The sequence below is a fragment of the Populus trichocarpa genome, chromosome 1 (assembly GCF_000002775.5).
Source record: "Populus trichocarpa isolate Nisqually-1 chromosome 1, P.trichocarpa_v4.1, whole genome shotgun sequence".
Taxonomy (NCBI): domain Eukaryota; kingdom Viridiplantae; phylum Streptophyta; class Magnoliopsida; order Malpighiales; family Salicaceae; genus Populus; species Populus trichocarpa.
In genome coordinates, this window is record NC_037285.2 from 36505761 (window position 1) to 36522465 (window position 16705).

The 16705-nt window shown below is 32.9% G+C and overlaps 1 protein-coding gene across 3 annotated transcripts; it reads right to left on the reverse strand.

The window, feature by feature from the left end:
* Nucleotides 1-676: 676 nt before the first annotated feature.
* LOC7487835 (probable starch synthase 4, chloroplastic/amyloplastic) lies at nt 677-11544 on the reverse strand. 3 transcript variants are annotated; one of them, XM_052447696.1, is made up of 17 exons: nt 11113-11544; nt 10753-11014; nt 10582-10647; nt 10195-10276; nt 8973-10083; nt 8832-8883; nt 7601-7723; nt 7444-7519; nt 7181-7365; nt 6890-7084; nt 6713-6784; nt 3494-3703; nt 2520-2645; nt 2116-2265; nt 1674-1735; nt 1504-1579; nt 677-1247 (listed from the first exon to the last, which is right to left on the reverse strand). In XM_052447696.1, the coding sequence occupies exons 1-17, from the start codon at nt 11283-11285 to the stop codon at nt 1059-1061; spliced, it is 3210 nt and encodes a 1069-aa protein (XP_052303656.1). In that variant the 5' UTR covers nt 11286-11544; the 3' UTR covers nt 677-1058. The 3 variants fall into 3 exon arrangements, with proteins under 3 accessions (XP_052303656.1, XP_052303655.1, XP_052303657.1); XM_052447695.1 differs by having other exon boundaries at nt 10753-11017; XM_052447697.1 differs by lacking the exons at nt 10195-10276; nt 11113-11544 and having other exon boundaries at nt 8973-10145; nt 10753-10824.
* Nucleotides 11545-16705: the final 5161 nt, after the last annotated feature.

The window sequence follows — 16705 nt, forward strand, 5'->3', positions numbered from 1 at the left end:
ATTTTATTGTTAAATGTTTTTTTATAACATTTTATCTGGTCAATTGTTCAATGTAGATTATTATAAAAATCCAACTCGCTGTTAATCAGTTATAAAATTATATTATTCAAGTTTAGGTTCGGTTTTAGATTCGAGTCAAGTTGAAATCAGGTTTGGGTTCAGGTATTCGTTTTATGTTTGGATTCAGGTACGAAAGTATTTGATTCATGGGTATTCGTTGTCTTGTAAGCTGCACACCCAAAAACCATTTCTCCCACTTTTTAGCTGAAAGTGCATCAAAGCTGTCGACCACATCAGCATTGTGGGCAGCAATGTGTCATCTAATCCTTTCCCGTGTGGCCATGGTTACCGGAAAGGGACCATTGAAGAACTTGGCCTACCACCTTGCTGATCCCGTCAACAACTTCGGCCCCGGAAAACGAGCTAACAAAGAGAGTTTTTGTGTTTGGATTGTCGGCTTGTAATGTAAAGAGACCATGATTTGAATCTTGGATGCCAAGAGTGCATAATAATCTGCATGGTCGTTTCAAAAAAGGAAGTCGTCTTCCTCCTAATTTTCTGCTTCATTGTTTTGGCTACCACCTTTTCTACTATGAAACTTGCTGCATTTTAGGATCAAGCAGGAGGAAGGCACAGGGATTAACGAGATAATTATGCAAAATGAACAACCAAGGACAACCAGAGCAACATTTACAAATTTTCTTAAAGATAAAACCAGAGCAACGGTGAATTTTCTGATGTGTAGTGTCATATCTCCTATGGTATTGAAGTACAAAGTACAATGAGGGCATATAAGAAAGCCAATTTGATACAAGAACTCAACTTGTATTAACTATAATAGAGGATTATTTTAAGAACACATGAATGTTCTAATCTATATTTAAAAAAAAAAAGGAAAAATAAAAAAAATAAAAACCTTGTGTTAGCATCGGAAACTCTCAAGAAGTACGTGCTTGTTAGCTGGGTTGCCTCAATTGTAACTCTATAAATCCACACCCCTGAATGAAACTTGACTGAATTGCACCTCCACAGAACTCGTAAATTAGGACTGCCTGTTCTTACAATCCTTGAGCTCGATTTGCTGCCACCCTTGCTCTGGCCACTGACTTCAAGTAAAGTTCTTCGTATTGCGATGTTGACAATTCCCAACTGAAATCCATGTTCATGTCCTTCTGAACAAGCTGCTGCCAGACCTCGGTATTGTTTCTATAGTAGTTAAATGCACGATCTAAAGCACTGTTTACTCCCTGAGAAATTATGAAATGCATTAGGAAGCATTATAATAAGAAACAGCCTAAATGAAAGCTTTTACTAAGAGTTGGATAAAAATCCAGAGCGGGGATGGAAAATAAAAAGGTTCATAATGAATTCTAGTTTCATAGAGGCCGGTGAAGTAATGTGGTAGCTGGTGGGAGCATTGAATTGATAGCTCAAAGCCTCACACAGATGCCACATGGAAAGCATGGATGATATACAACTAAATCTGCAGCTCTACTTATTTACATGTTCATCAGGAGTCGAGAATGTAAAGCCATTCCGAAATTGAGGCGGCACGGTATCATCATCAACATCAAAAACACTGCAGAATTAAAACCAAACGTCAATGCAGTGATGCTCTAACAACCATAATAACATCAGATCGCTGGAATTATGTCAGAAATCAAGTACCCTACCTGTCATTTAGACCACCAGTTTTTCTTACAATTGGTATGGAACCATATCTCATTGCTATCATCTGCAAAAGGGAAAAAAAAAGTACATGAAGAAAAAGTTCAGGTGTCAGCAGTTAGATATGATAGTAATATGACCAAAGGGCTCTGTTATGTAGCCAGAAGCCTACTCAACCAAAAAAAAAAACATATCAACATTTTGGTTTACATACATATATACATTTATGAAAGAAAAGGTGAAGCCATTTTGTTGTAAAATTAATAATTAGTCGTCCACAGTCCAAAGCACAAAATTTACAAATTAGCTCATGTTTGCCAGATTTGAGACATTTTTTATAGGTTATATCGATATTTTCATGAAGTATCATTCAATTAAAAATGTAAACAAATGCACTCTGGCTCTTCGCCTTCCCTAAAAAATTAAGGGAAAGGGTGTTGATCATACCTGTGTGAGGCCACAAGGCTCAAAAATCGATGGAATGATAAAAATGTCAGATGCCGCAAAAATGGAATGGGAGAGAGATTCATCATACTTCAATATCAGCCGAATGTGATGATGACTCTCAAAATGGTTAGCAATACCCTCAAATTCCCTCTGCAAAATAAAAGAGAGAAATAAAATGTTAATTAGTAAATAGAATAAGAGAACGGAAAGAATGATCAAAACTAATGTTTCAGTGTCCATAAAGGGCATTGTAATCCCAAAATTCTCAAAAGCCCAGCTAGATAAAGACATTTATCTTTATAGCATTATGTTTTGAGGATGCATTGCAGATGTGTCCAATATAACGTGCAAAATTTTGGATGGTACCAGTGAATTCATAGCAAAAAGGAAAAACAGAGCATTACCTGAATATGTGCAACTGGGCTTGAACCAAGAAGTACAAATTGTCCTCCCAGCTCCAGTGTTCGGTATATTGCATGTCTAATAAGATGCACACCTTTCTGTGGCACCAATCGTGTTATGCAGCCTACCTATTCAAAGAATAATGGAAGAATTTTAACAAGGTAAGTTGCATCATTATAAAGTAATGATAAAAGTATTCAGAATGTTCCCACGTGCAATATGATGGCATTATGAACTACGTCATTCCCTCGATATGCTAGACTAAGAATATCCCTCCCAAATCTACTCCCATATGATCTCGGGTACTCTGGAGATAAAAGAATGCTCATGATATTCCAATGCAGACTACTTCACACAAGATAACAAATGTGGAGCCCATTTGATACAAGATCAAACTTGATTTTACTTCCAATATACATTGAGATGAAATGCCAGGAGGTAAAATTACAGGCTAATCCTAAAGTTTATAGTTAAAGATGGCACTGCTCATCATAGTATGATCAACTACCCTAAATAAAACAATATAAATGGGAGGGAAAAAAAAAACTGGAGTTCCATGCAGAGTGTTAAGTGAAGGATTTAATAAAGAAACTAAGATGTTTCTCAAAAAGGAAAAATAATGAAATCTTCCAACCCAAAGGGGTTTAATTAGCCATCCTGGTCATCTTTCACCAGAGATAATCTGATTTTTCATAGTTGCTAACCCACTAAAAAAATAACCTTGGGATAGAACATCTTTAGAGGAAGTTTGTGGTTGTCAAAATTTACTCTCAAACATATAGCCCATGTTCCATGTACCCTAGGTGATACACAGTACACTAACAGTACCAACAAGGGAGGCGATCCATATAACCTGGTCATACATTGAGGTAATATCAATGGAAAAGTGTTGAAATCTGATAGGAATAGGTGGATTGAAATCAAATACTTTCAAAAGAAAAGGAAAGGCGATACAATGCTTCTACAGTAAGATTACCATTGGTTGCCTGACATCTGCATTAGAGAGCCCAAGAAATTTTCTTAAAGCTATTTTGTTTTCAGTTTTCCCTTGAAGATCATTAACATTGTACTGGACTTTGAGAGAAGTATCAGTAGCAGGATTCCATGCATCAGTATCAATTCCGTTAAGAATTCCAACAAACTTCTTGGAGTGAAAACTAAGAGTCGAATGGAGACCTTTCCCACCCTGTACAAGACAAGTTAGAGTTGTAAGTAAAGCCTTCAACAAAACACAACAACTGTGAGAAATTTTCAATAATAAAAAAATAAAACATTAAAACATTTGATTTTACTTATCCAAGAAAAAGAAAAGAAGCATTTGCTTCAAACAGACTGGCAGAACATATAATACCCCATATCATTAGGCTTTATTCCAAAATAGAGACCATGGTGAGAAACAAGCTCATTAATTTATGTCTTCACACACTCATTAGGCTTTATTCCAAAATAGAAACCATGGTGAGAAAAACAAACTCATTAATTTATGTCTTCACACAGCTCAGATGAAGCAGCTTAGGCAGATCTGAAAATAAATTGGGAAGATGCTAGAAACTGGGATATTGTATTTCACAACAATATGGATATTTTTCATCAGAAAGACAGTAACTCATGAGGATTTCCATTTCCCTCCTTGTACCCTATCAGTTTAAAAATTCCTTTCATACATGCATGGATGCATGTGTAAAATAAGTAAATTCTTATCAGCAAAAATTAAGACCAAAAACAATACTTTTCTTTTTTATCTTTTAGTGTCCAGAATTAGAAGAATTTCCAGTTTCTGAGCTATGAAAGAACAATAAGGCTATTGAAGCACAAAGATTTTATGATTGTCAAAAAAAGCACGGTTTTGGCTGGTTCCAGAAAGCACTACCACATTACCTTGCACCCATTATTCTGCTTAAAAAGCTTAAGATATGTAACATAACTTGTGTTGTGATTTTATAGGGAAAGCTTCGACTGGGTGTATAAAGACTCCCTCCCCCTCTCTCCCTTCCACACCTCGCTCCTCTCCTAAATACTCCCTCCTTTCCCTTCCACCTGCTCCCAAGTCTGAAATGAGAAGTTTAAAGCTCCATCTTGTCTTATTTTCTCCAATGGGAGATAGCTTGGCAAAGGATTCTAATTGACGATAATTTACAATAGAGATGAGAGGTCATGATCAATAGGTACTTCAGCGTCAAGTTGTCACTGAACCTATGAAACCATTTAGTTCACATTGTGAATGGGCTTAAAGCTCTATGGAAGTTTTTTATGGAGAAGTGGCCTTCTATGCATAATGATAGATTCAGAAATTGCATGTGTTTTATGAAGGGTAAGGATATAAATCAGATTCTTTCCATTAGTATTTTTGGTTCCTTTTGAAAGGAAAAAAGAATTTGAGAAAACAATCCCCTCTCGCCTCTTTGAATTAAAAGTCAAGTCGTTGGTATATGGGCAGTCGGAAAAGGACTTGTAAATGTTGTTTATTATTTATTTTTTGTACTTAGTGCCCAAATAGGTAAAGTGAACTTAGGAGGCAATCTATCTTCAAGTGAGCGTTTAATTTGTATCAAGAAGATCATAAGCACCCTGCTTTTCAAGATGTCTTGCCCAATCTTATCAGGCCATCCAGCACAAATGCAAATCTACTGAAAAAGATCTTTTTGAAAGAAAAGAAAAGAAATGAAAGAAAGTTTCAATATAGTTAGAAAAGCTCCATCAAGTGAACATGGCAAAATGTGTAATCTCATTTTTATAAAGTTAGTTATTAGAAGGTTTTCCTTCCAACAGAAAATCAGGACATGGACTATGGAAAACAGACTATCCCAAATATACTTGAACTAAGAAAGTTTGGAGAAAATGTAAGAATCCATAATTATATATAAAAGCAAAAAGGCTATAATAACTTGTGCTTGACGATACCATAATATAATACTAATATTGTAACATACTACAGTAAAAATATGTAAATCCAATCCCACTCTAATTAAGAAAAGGACTGTTTAAAATGAAATTGAAATTCGATTTCTCTTTTTATTTTTTAAAAACATGAAACTTTTTCATATGATATAAAAAATGTCATTTCAATTTCTAACTATACTAACAATAAATTAGTGCAATTTTTTTAATGATTATTATTTCTAAGAGTTGTTATTCTAACCATCAAGGATTAAAAGTAATTTAATTTTGTGTTTTAAGAATCCAACAAACTAATTCAATTATACCTTATCAAACTTGATATGAAAATCAAACATATATAATAACTATTCAAACTTATTTAGTTATAAAAATTCAAAATACTCTATTAGAGACTATAAAAAATTTGCTATAAAATAGTTGAATAATACATGTGCGAAGCACATGCAAAAAAAAATAGTTCCACTAAAATAGCGTGACAAGTCATTTCACATTGCACGCAGCATTATGAAGATTCAGCTCCATAAGATTTGGGACACCACTATAATAAACATAATAAAAAAAAAAAGGCTGTTCAGTTCTATGAAATAAAGCACATACCATTGACAATGGCATAAATGAAAAGAACATGCAATTGATTTTTCAATAGTAATGGTAAACCCTAGAGAACTTGTTGAGGTTGTGGGTGACAAAAGGATGGTGATGGTGGTGTGTAGATGGAGGAGAAAATACACAGCCAAACAATGTTCTACCCTTATTTTTCTTTAAAGGAATCTCATATCCACGTGAAAAATAATTGCCATGCTGGATCAAAACAATACTAAGAAATTCCAAATTATCCATTCCTTATGTTCATTGTAGCGCTTCTTAAATAAGGACCAAATTGAACCCAATTTTGATTGAGTTTGGATGAAACTGACAAAATAGGGGTGGTGCCTGTATACTTCACTATAAGCTGGTAGGATAAACATGTATCCGCTTTTTAGCAGATTATATAATTCTTTCTAAGCTTTACAGCCACATGCTACTTGGATCAATTGCAAATAAACCAAAAAACACATCCAGACATCGTTCAAAAAATTCTTGTGAATATTGCCACACCTATAGGAATTTGGAACTTTTCTTGCTAAAACATAATAACCAAAATATTTTAACTTAAATTCTTCACTGCAAAATAACTTGCAAGATTATTTATGTACTTGTTTAAGAGTCTAATATAACTTGCAAGTTTATTTATGTACCTTTTAAGAACTCTAATCAAATGTATGAAACAGAATATAACAGATCACAATGCCCATACCTCAGCAGTCCGCACCTCTTGTGCATAGGTAGGTGATACTGTTGTCACAATGTTTGAGAATACCACTGCACCCTGAACAAGAGAAAAATGTGAGAATAGAAGGGTGATAGCTTAACAGGATTGACCCTGTAATGTGCAGAGTAAAATAAATTAAACTTGAATAAAGAATTGTGATACCTTGACAGGATTGACCCTATCATGTGCAGAGTTGTCTTGCATTCGATCTGGTCTATTCAGCTGATGGACATCAAGTCCACAAGATGCCAATTCTGATGCAGGTGCAGTCCCTTGGTACTCAAAGTTGTGGCATGTAAAACATATTCTGGCTGAATTCAACCCTTTTGGGGCATATAAATCCCAATAGAGTGGTGCCTGAAATGGCAGTAAGAGAGAGATTATTGTTGTGAATTCTGATCAGGCGCTGTAAAAGAACAGTAATCTGTGATGAAAAAATTGGATTGATCATACAACAAAAGCTGTCTGCCAGTCATGACAATGAATTATATCTGGTTTTTTGCCAGATTGAAGAAGTAACTCAAGTGCTGCACGGCTGAAAAATGAAAAACGTCTGAAATCATCATGCTCTCCATAAAATTGTCCTCTCCAAAAGAACTTTTCAGGGTGCTGAGGCTCAATAAAGTAAACTGGGAGACCTGCACGATCAAAACTGATATTGAAATGCAACACTAAAGTTCATGCCACAGCACAAACCAAACCAATATAATCCAAACCTTCAACTGTTCCAACCCATATTTTATTTTTGTATAATTTGCCATCAAAATATGATTCCACCACCACATCTAGGGCCTGCAAAGGCAATCAATTATCAAAACGATTGTAAACATTATTAAGATATACCAGTTACTTAAGCAAATATTTTTAACATACCCTCAAGTTGTGAATCCGATCATATTGCATGCAATCATATTTAGGCAGAACAATCTCCACAAGGTGTCCTCTCTTTTGTAGTGCTTTACATAGACCAGTCACGACGTCTCCCAAACCACCAACCTGTAAAACATAAGTAAATGAATTATGTAAATGAAGCAAGAAAATAACAGTAATAACAAGACTACAACAAGAAGCATACCAACATAAGAGAAGAAAAGCAAAGGCGACCACAACAAGAAAAACTAATAACCTTCAATAATCTAGAACCAATATCCAATTTTGTGCAGGATAATGTTATGGTACAACTGCATCATTTGAAGGAAACTGCATATTACATAAAAAAATACCAAAAAGGTGAAAATCATCACCACAGAAACACGTCTTTTTAATTGAGTGCTCAGAAATCATGTAGCAGCTATTTGAAACTTCGAGGGAGTATTGATGAGATATTGATACCAAGACACAGAAGAAGTCTATGAAGTGTCTTGCAGGTATCAGGTATGTAAGATTCATTTGATCGTTAAAAGTGAAATAGAAAAAAGGGAAAATTAATTAGAGGACCTCCTCACAAGATTTTCTCCCCTTTTCTTTCCAAGCCAAAAAAACTTGTCCAGGAAACTCTACCAATCAGTACCAACTATCTAACTTATCAGGTGATCTAATGATATGAAAACTGAAGACCTTAATTTAGCATGTTATAGTTATTGATTCATACAATAGATATGAAACTATCCATGTGATAATAAATACTTCAAAGGTTGATCACCTTGCCAACCCTCACATGACCTGTAAATGAAAACTGGAGTCAATTACTGTGAGAAGGTCATGCTATCAATCAGAATTGTGAAATTTTTCCCAGCTTGTCAGAAACAAGCATGTTTTTTTACTTTGAATGGCCAGTTGAAATAAATGATCACAAACAACCTTATTGGAATTTGCAGCTAAAAGGGACAACACAACATGGCCAATATTACATGGGAATATACAAAAAACATAAACTGAAAGAGGTCATCTAAGTTATATTTCCCTGAAAGACATATCATGTAATGTATAGCATATTCATCTGAGACAAATATATATATATATATATATATATATATATATATATATATATATGTACATGTATTTCTGAAGGTGTCCAGAATACATCACATGAGATTGACAAGCTGCTAAGAAATTAGCAATCCTAAAACAAAGTGACTGAGTGAAACATATATGTTAAGCTCACCTTGGCAACTGGTGCCATCTCTGCTGCAATATGAATGATAGATAATCCAGAACTGAAGATCAAGGAAAGGGAAAATCAGATAGTAAAGAGATAATCGGATAGTAACGGGTAATTCCCAAAAACATTCCTAAAAATTGTTACCTTTTGGGTGATGATGTCAGCTTGAGAAACCTAGACACAGCTTCACGTTCATTCTTTTCTCTGCTTTCCATGTATGCCTCGCAAATACGCCCATCTCTCTTCCATACCATTTCTCTCAAAAGCTTTGCATCATCTGTAGATATTTTCTTCTCGAGCAGCCAACCATCAATTATGAGCAGTAAATGACTCCAAAATTCCCAGGGCATATCATCTATAGGTTCATCCAGTGCCCTTTTTTTGCTTTCCTCTTTCAAACTCTTGAGTGTATCTTGAAATTCTTGTACAGAATCTTGATACAATCGGACATAAGAATGTATCTCTTCATCAGACCTCTGGAGGTGCTCCTCCAATAGTTTCATCTTCTGCTGCATTAGTTCATTATATTGCTGCAACTTTTCTGATGATAGCTTATAAACAACGGCTTCTTCCAGGGATTTTTCCAATTTATCTACCTTCTTTCGGAGATCCTGGTTTTGCTGCAACACAAGAATAGCCTGATCTGCTCGCTTGGTTGCCTTATCTAGCAGTGCTTGCAAAGTATCCACCTTCTCCCATAAGTCCTTGCATTCAACTTTTAGACTAGATAATTTTGAAACATCTTCCTCAGAAGCTATTAGTTTGGACTCCAGGTCTTGCAGAGAAGACTTCATCAAAGAGTGTTGCTTCACCAGTATTGCAACACGTTCATCAGTATTCTTGACATTACTAAGCTCTTCCCTGAGTGCTTCTATATCATTTTTCAGAGACATATTCTCCGACCTCAATAAACTAAGCTCCTCACTAAGAGAATGAACACTGCTATTCTGAAGTAGAGTGTTATTCTGAAGTAGAGGGGCTTCCTTATTAAAAACATTGTTTTGGCTCTCATACAGATCAAACACACTTCTCTCAGTAGCACCCCTCTGAGCTAGTTCATTCCTTAGTTTCTCCAACTGGGCTTCCAGGAGTTCCACTCGTATCTTTTCTTGAGCGGCAACCTTCATCTTAGCATCATTTTCTGCCAATCTCATCTCCAAAACATTAATTTCTCCTTGCAACTTGTCCTTCTCATGAAAAATTCTTTCAAGGTCATCAAGCGCAAAAACCCGAGCTTTGTTGAGAAGAAGAGTATCTAACATACACATGTTACCAATGAATATAAACGCATGCCCTCCTTACTTGGAAGTGTTGAAACTACAAGCATTGAGGAAGATAAATCAAGAATAGAAGAGAGTCATCCTACTTTTCTCAGCATTTCTTATCATGCCTATCAAATCTTCAATTTGAATACTTGAAAGTTGCTCTCCGCCACCCATGTTTACGGCCTGGGGGGTAGAAGATAGATTATTTAATTTTTTTGAAACAAGCCATTGTCTCTCATTCAAGTAAATCCAAAACAAGAAAAGTGAAACTAAATTGAGGAACAAATTTGAAATCATAGACTTAATGTGAATTCGACACTTGAATAATCATCCAGACAGTAATGGACCAAAACTCAAGCAACAGAGTTCCAGCATGGATATCCTAAAGTGCATGGAAGCCCCAGTCACTTAAAAAATATAAACTACATAGCCTAAGAACAGATTGTGAAATACTTTATTTTTTTAAGGAGCATGGTAAAAAGGACTACCAATTGTTTCATTTCATCAGATGCACTTGAATGCTTCTCATCCTCCTCTATGTTAACATCAATAGCCTGAGAGAAACCAAATTTTAAAAAAAAAAAATTAAACTATATTACACCGAAGCAGCGATCAAAAACAAATTTGCTAATACGATTGCATAAGTAGAGAAAGAAGACCAAAGATTTGGCTTCTTGGGACACGGTAAGACGTTGTGGATTTTGTGCATCAGTGAGTTGCTCAATCCGCTCCACATCTACACTGGTACTAGTTTCCGAATCTACGAGTACGCTAGCGCCAGTAACATCATTTGGTACAGCACTAAACACCGTAGGAGGGGGTTGAGGTTGTGGTTGTGGTTGTGGTTGTGGTTGTGGTTGATGACTCTCGGAATCCTCTGTAGAAGAAGATTTCTTCATTTGTCTACGCTTATACTGCGAGCTTCTTTCATTCAGCCATGCATCAAATTATTGAAATCAAATTAATAATAAAAACCTAACAGTAAAATTAAAAACCTAATTGAGAAGCGTAGTACGTACCTCGAGTTGCGATTCCTTATTCTGAAAGAGGAGGATGAGAGTAATCGATGACAAGGCAACAAGAATCGAACATTTGTGTGCTTGGGATCATTAGTGGTAGTAGTAATAGCATTGCAATTTAAAGCAGTAGCAAGGCGATGGCTCAGAAAACAAGTTGATAGTTTCGTTGCCATTCTGTGCAGAAGAAATTAACAAGGTTATTTATTTACAATTAGCAGCAGAGTTTTTAGTTTAGTGTACGGACTCTACTCATTATCCGTTGCTTGGCTGGGCTGGTTTCTGGAGTTTTCGAATCTTTTTTGGTTTGTTGTTGAAGGAAAGGAGGAAGATGGATGCGTCAAGGTGACTGGAAGTGTTGAAGGATGCTTGTGATTTCCCACCAAAGGGAAGGGAAGCTGTGCTTTTTTTTCTTTTCTTTTTCTTTTTCTTTTTCTTTTTTACTATTATTATTTTTATTATGGGGATTATCTTCATCGAACGGTGGAGGATTGTGGGTCCTTTGAGTGACAGTGGGGCTACCATTTTTTATCCTCTTTTTCAGGTGGTGGTCTTCGCTTCTTGCATTCATTTCATGAATTTAAATACGATATTTTAGTTCGGGGCGGTGTTTCGGATTCCGGTCCGTTTATATTTTTTAGATTTTAAAAAAAAAAAATTAAAGCTTTTTTGTATTTATAGGTAGTTTTGATGTGTTTTTATTAGAAATAAATTTTAATAAATAAAAAATTATTATTTTAATATATTTTCAATCAAAAATTATTAATTTAAATACACGATATTTTATTTTAAAATATTATCTAAAAACAAAATATTATTTTTTAATTTAATTTAGTTTGTTAATGTTAATTTTTTTTATTTATTTAATTATCAGACTTTCATGATACAAATCCCAGGTTTGACGGGTTAATGTGATTTGACGAGTTAACCTGGAATTTTTTATTATTATTAATTTTTTTTGTTTGGTTTAGTTTGTTAATATTAAATTTTTTTCTATTTAATTATCAGACTTTCATGACACGTATCCCGAGCTTGACGGCTTAACTTGGTTTGACGGTTAACCCAATTAATTTTGGGTTAACCCATCAATTTTTTTTTCTATTTAATTATCAAACTTTCATGACGTGAATCCTAAGTTTTGACAGGTTAATTTAGATTTCTTTTTCTTTTTCTTCATTAGTTTTTTTCTTCCTATTGGTTTTTTTTCTGTCCACAGTGAAAAAGCTTATGCATTTAGTTTATTTTTTCATCTATAGTTTCTTAATTTAATTTTTTTCTGTTTAATTATCAAACTTTTATGATACGGATCCCAGGTTTGACGGGTTAACCCCGTTGATTCAGATTTTTTTTCTTTTTCTTCATTAGATTTTTTTCTTCCTGTAGGTTTTTTTCTCTTTGATTTTTCCTTTTTAATTAATCTTTTTTTTTAATTTAGTTCATTAATATTAAATATTTTTTCTATTTATTTATCACATTTTCATGACACGAATACTAGGTTTAACGGGTTAACCTGATTTGGAAGGTTAACCCAATTGATTCAGATTTTTTTTCTTTTTTCTCATTAGTTTTTTTCTTCCGATTCTATCTTTTAATATTGTATGCAGTCCACAGTGAAAAGGTTGATGCCTTTAGTTTTTTTTTTGTTTTTTTTTTTCGTTTTATGCCTTTCACGGTGGACTGCACAGTGCAGTCCACGGTGAAAAGGCTGATGCCTTCTTTTTTTCTTTTTAATTAATTTTTTTTATTTAGTTTGTTGATATTAAAGTTTTTTCTATTTAGTTATCAGACTTTCATGATATAGATCTTAGGTTTGACGGGTTAAGCCAGTTAATTTAGATTTCTTTTTCTTTTTCTTCATTAGTTTTTTTCTTCTTATAAGTTTTTTTATTTTTATTTTTTCTTTTTAATTAATATTTTTTATTTAATTTAGTTCATTAATATTAAATTTTTTTATATTTAGTTATCGGCTAATGCCTTTAGTTTTTTTTTTTGTTTTTTTTTTTTGTCGTTTTTATGCCTTTGACTGTGGACTGCACTGTGCAGTCCATAGTGAAAAGGTTGATGCCTTTTGTTTGTTTTTATTTTTTTCTTTTTTAATTAATTTTTTTCATTTAATTTAGTTTGTTAATGTTCAATTTTTTTCTATTTAATTATCAAACTTTCATGACACGGATCTCGGGTTTGACGGGTTAGCCCAATTAATTCTGGGTAACCCGTCAATTTTTTTTTCTATTTAGTTATCAAACTTTCACGACAGGAATCCAACGTTAGATTTTTTCCTTTTTCTGTGGTTCATGCAAGTTTAATGTTATTATTAATATTATAAATATTACTCTTAGGTCAGGTGTTGCAGTCAAACCTAAAACTCTTGGTTATAGCTTTGTAGAAATACCTAATATTTTTAGATCTTAGTTTTTTTTGATATTTTTTATGTAAAAAAAAATAACTTGCGGCATCGTGCGGGTCATGTAACTAGTTTACGTTCAAAATAAATAAATTTGACATTACAGGGAACAGTAAGGATGGAAGAAAGTAAAAACAAATTATTTTCCTAATAAAAACAAGTTATCAAGGCAGCCACTTTCTTGAAATGTTAATTTGTAGTATAATATAAACATTAACTTCCTAGAAAAGACAAGCAATACCATATGATTCATTATATATATTGATTGGACTGTTTGTAAGCTGTCATAACTCATTGATTATTTAGAAATAAACTTGTGTGCGAGAGATTGTTCTTACTTTTAGCTTTTTATAGAACTGTCAGAAGTTATCAAGATTTCTTCTTTGTAGCATTCATCCTTATTCCTTTGGTTCTTTGTTCATTATAATCAACAAGTCGGGGTTTTCATCCAATAACTAGGGTTTTCAGTTCAAGTAATCATTGGGTCAAGTTCTTTTTAACTTAATTTTAGCTTTTTGGAATTGTGTTCAATCTTGATTATAGGTTCTAGGGTTCTTACCCTCTAAGTTCGCATCAGTTAGTATCAGAGCTATGCTCTAAAACTAGGTTCACTATCTTTAATTTCTTGTTTTGTTCTTGTTTTTTGTTATCATTTTCTTTTTTTTTCAAGATTACAGCTTAGATAATTATTCCTCGCATCAAGATCACTATTTCTATTTGCTAATCAATTCTTATTATTATTCTTATTCTTTAAAGTCAGCATGTTCTTAAATTAGGGATTTTCTGCATTACTAATTTGTGATCGCTTTAAAAAAAATGTGAGATTTAATATACAAGATTTACGATTTGCCATGTATATTTTTTTTTTAAAAAAAGTCTTCTAATTAACTGCATCTTGCATTGAAATGAAAAAAATAGAAAAGAAATCACAAAAGCAAGTCAAAAAGTTCGATCTTGAAAATGTTTTGTTGAATTATTCCTTAAGAAAGTCTTTGTAATATTTTGAAATAAAGAAACAAATGTTTAATAGGAAATGACAACAATATCCTTAGAAGAGTAAGTTTTATGTATAAATTGATGAATGATTTTTTAGTAATTAAACAAAGAGTTGGTAAGTATAAAATGAAGAAGAAGAAAAAAAGACTCCAATTTGAAAAGAGAGAACCATAAGAAGAAGAAGAGAAAAAGAAAAGATAAATGAAGGAGAAGGCAGTTAGAGAAAATAAGTTTAAAAAGTAAGATTTATGTTTTGATGTGTATAATTGTTGGTATTAATTAAGATTATGAATTTATTTAAGATTAGGGTTTTGAAGATTATGTTTTGGGTTCGATTGATGAGCTAATTAGAATATTATAGATTAATTGTTATGGGTAATGGTTTAATTAGTTGATTTTGAAATATTTTGGGTAAAGATGATGATTTTGAGTTATGAATTGTTACATGGTGATTTTGAGTTAGATATTTTCGTAGATCAGTAGTTGATCTGTGAAAAAATCTAGGTTTAAGGTTGAAGATGATGGAATTTCAGTTTGGTCCATTAATTTGTGAAAATTATAGTTTAGTCCTTGAACTTTGAAAAATCACACTTTGGTCCTTGGAGAAAATTTTTATATTCTGGAAAGAATTAAGGATGAATTATGGGTAGAATTTTAGTATAGTTATGAATTTATGACATTTTCAGTTTGGTCCTCTAATTTGGCAAAATTACAATGTAACCCCTAAAAATCTAAGGAAATTTCAGATTAGTCCCTAGCTTTAATTTCAGTTTTTCAGATTGGGTTTTGATGAATAATTAAGGTTTATTGGTGAATTATTACCAAGTTTTATGTTTTTTATTCCTTATAAATTAGATTTCGGGAAACTGTTTGGTTTTTGGGAAAAATAATTAGTTTTGTTCATAAACATATAAGGTTATGAGTTAGAACCTAAGTTAAGCGTATTAAATAGATTTTACATTCTTTTTCAGTATGTTTTCTTTTGTATTTAGATAATCCTAATATTCTACCTGCGAGACATTAGTAGTATTGCCTTCGTATTTACTTCTATGTTATTTATACTTTTGAGTCGGGTGAGTAAGTAATTTTTCATATGCTAGAGGATTAGTATAAACACTTGAATTATTAATATGGAATTGATTGTGCTTCTTGGTAATTCTTATATTGTTATTTATTCCTTATTTGTGATTAAGTATGGTCACTTATTGAAACTGAATCTTTGATATGAACCATTATGTACATCTGAATTGATAGCTCCTCATTTAATTGATGTCATGAGTTAAGTCTTGAGATATGAATTTATTTGTGTGATTATGATATAAAACTATGGTATGCTAGTCAGAATACCCTTGCTAACATGGTAGTGATAGTCTTTCTGCACATTGTAAATGAACCCTAGTTGGTCGGGGAGTCTCCAACCTGTGACGACTGATCATTCCATAGTACGGAGCATCATACTCATTGCATTTTAATTTTCTGACAAGTCTTATCTTATGATATACTACTTGTTATGGCTTATTTGTGAAACTTTCTTGTAAAAGCCTAAAACCAAATTCATATATGTTTCTCTTTATCTTATTACCTTATATGTGTATATTGAAAGTTATCTACTCATAAAGTTATTGAACTTATTCTCTCGTTATTTGTTTTTTTTTTCAGGCTTATATCTTTATTAGCATGTCACTTTTGTTGAACTTAAGAACTTGCTTTTTTTGTTGTAATTAGAACTTTTCCTTTATGTCTAGTTGTGCTCCACAATTATGATATTTATATTAACTCTTGTATTAAGATAATCCATTTATATTATGGAGTTAGTTATGTTATCATGTTGTGTAGAACTCTATTTTGTTCAAGTAAGGAATAAGTTTGTATGTAAGTTTGAGTTCGCATAGGTATGTAACCTAGGAGGAGGACCTTGTCTATGTGCCGATCATAAATCCGGAGATCGGGTCTTGACAATCTTTCTTTATTGATCTTTGGAGCTTTATTTTTTTAACACAAGTCAAGAAGTTCAATATTAAATATGTTTTGTTGAGTTTTTCCTAAATTCCTTTTCGTTTCTTGTTGTCTTTTTTATTTTAAATTCATTTTGTTGGTATTGATTTGAGCTTGTTTGTTGAGTTTTTCTTATTCTTAGTTTCCTTATTGTTTTTATTATTATTATTATTATTATTATTATTGTGTCTTTTTGAATCC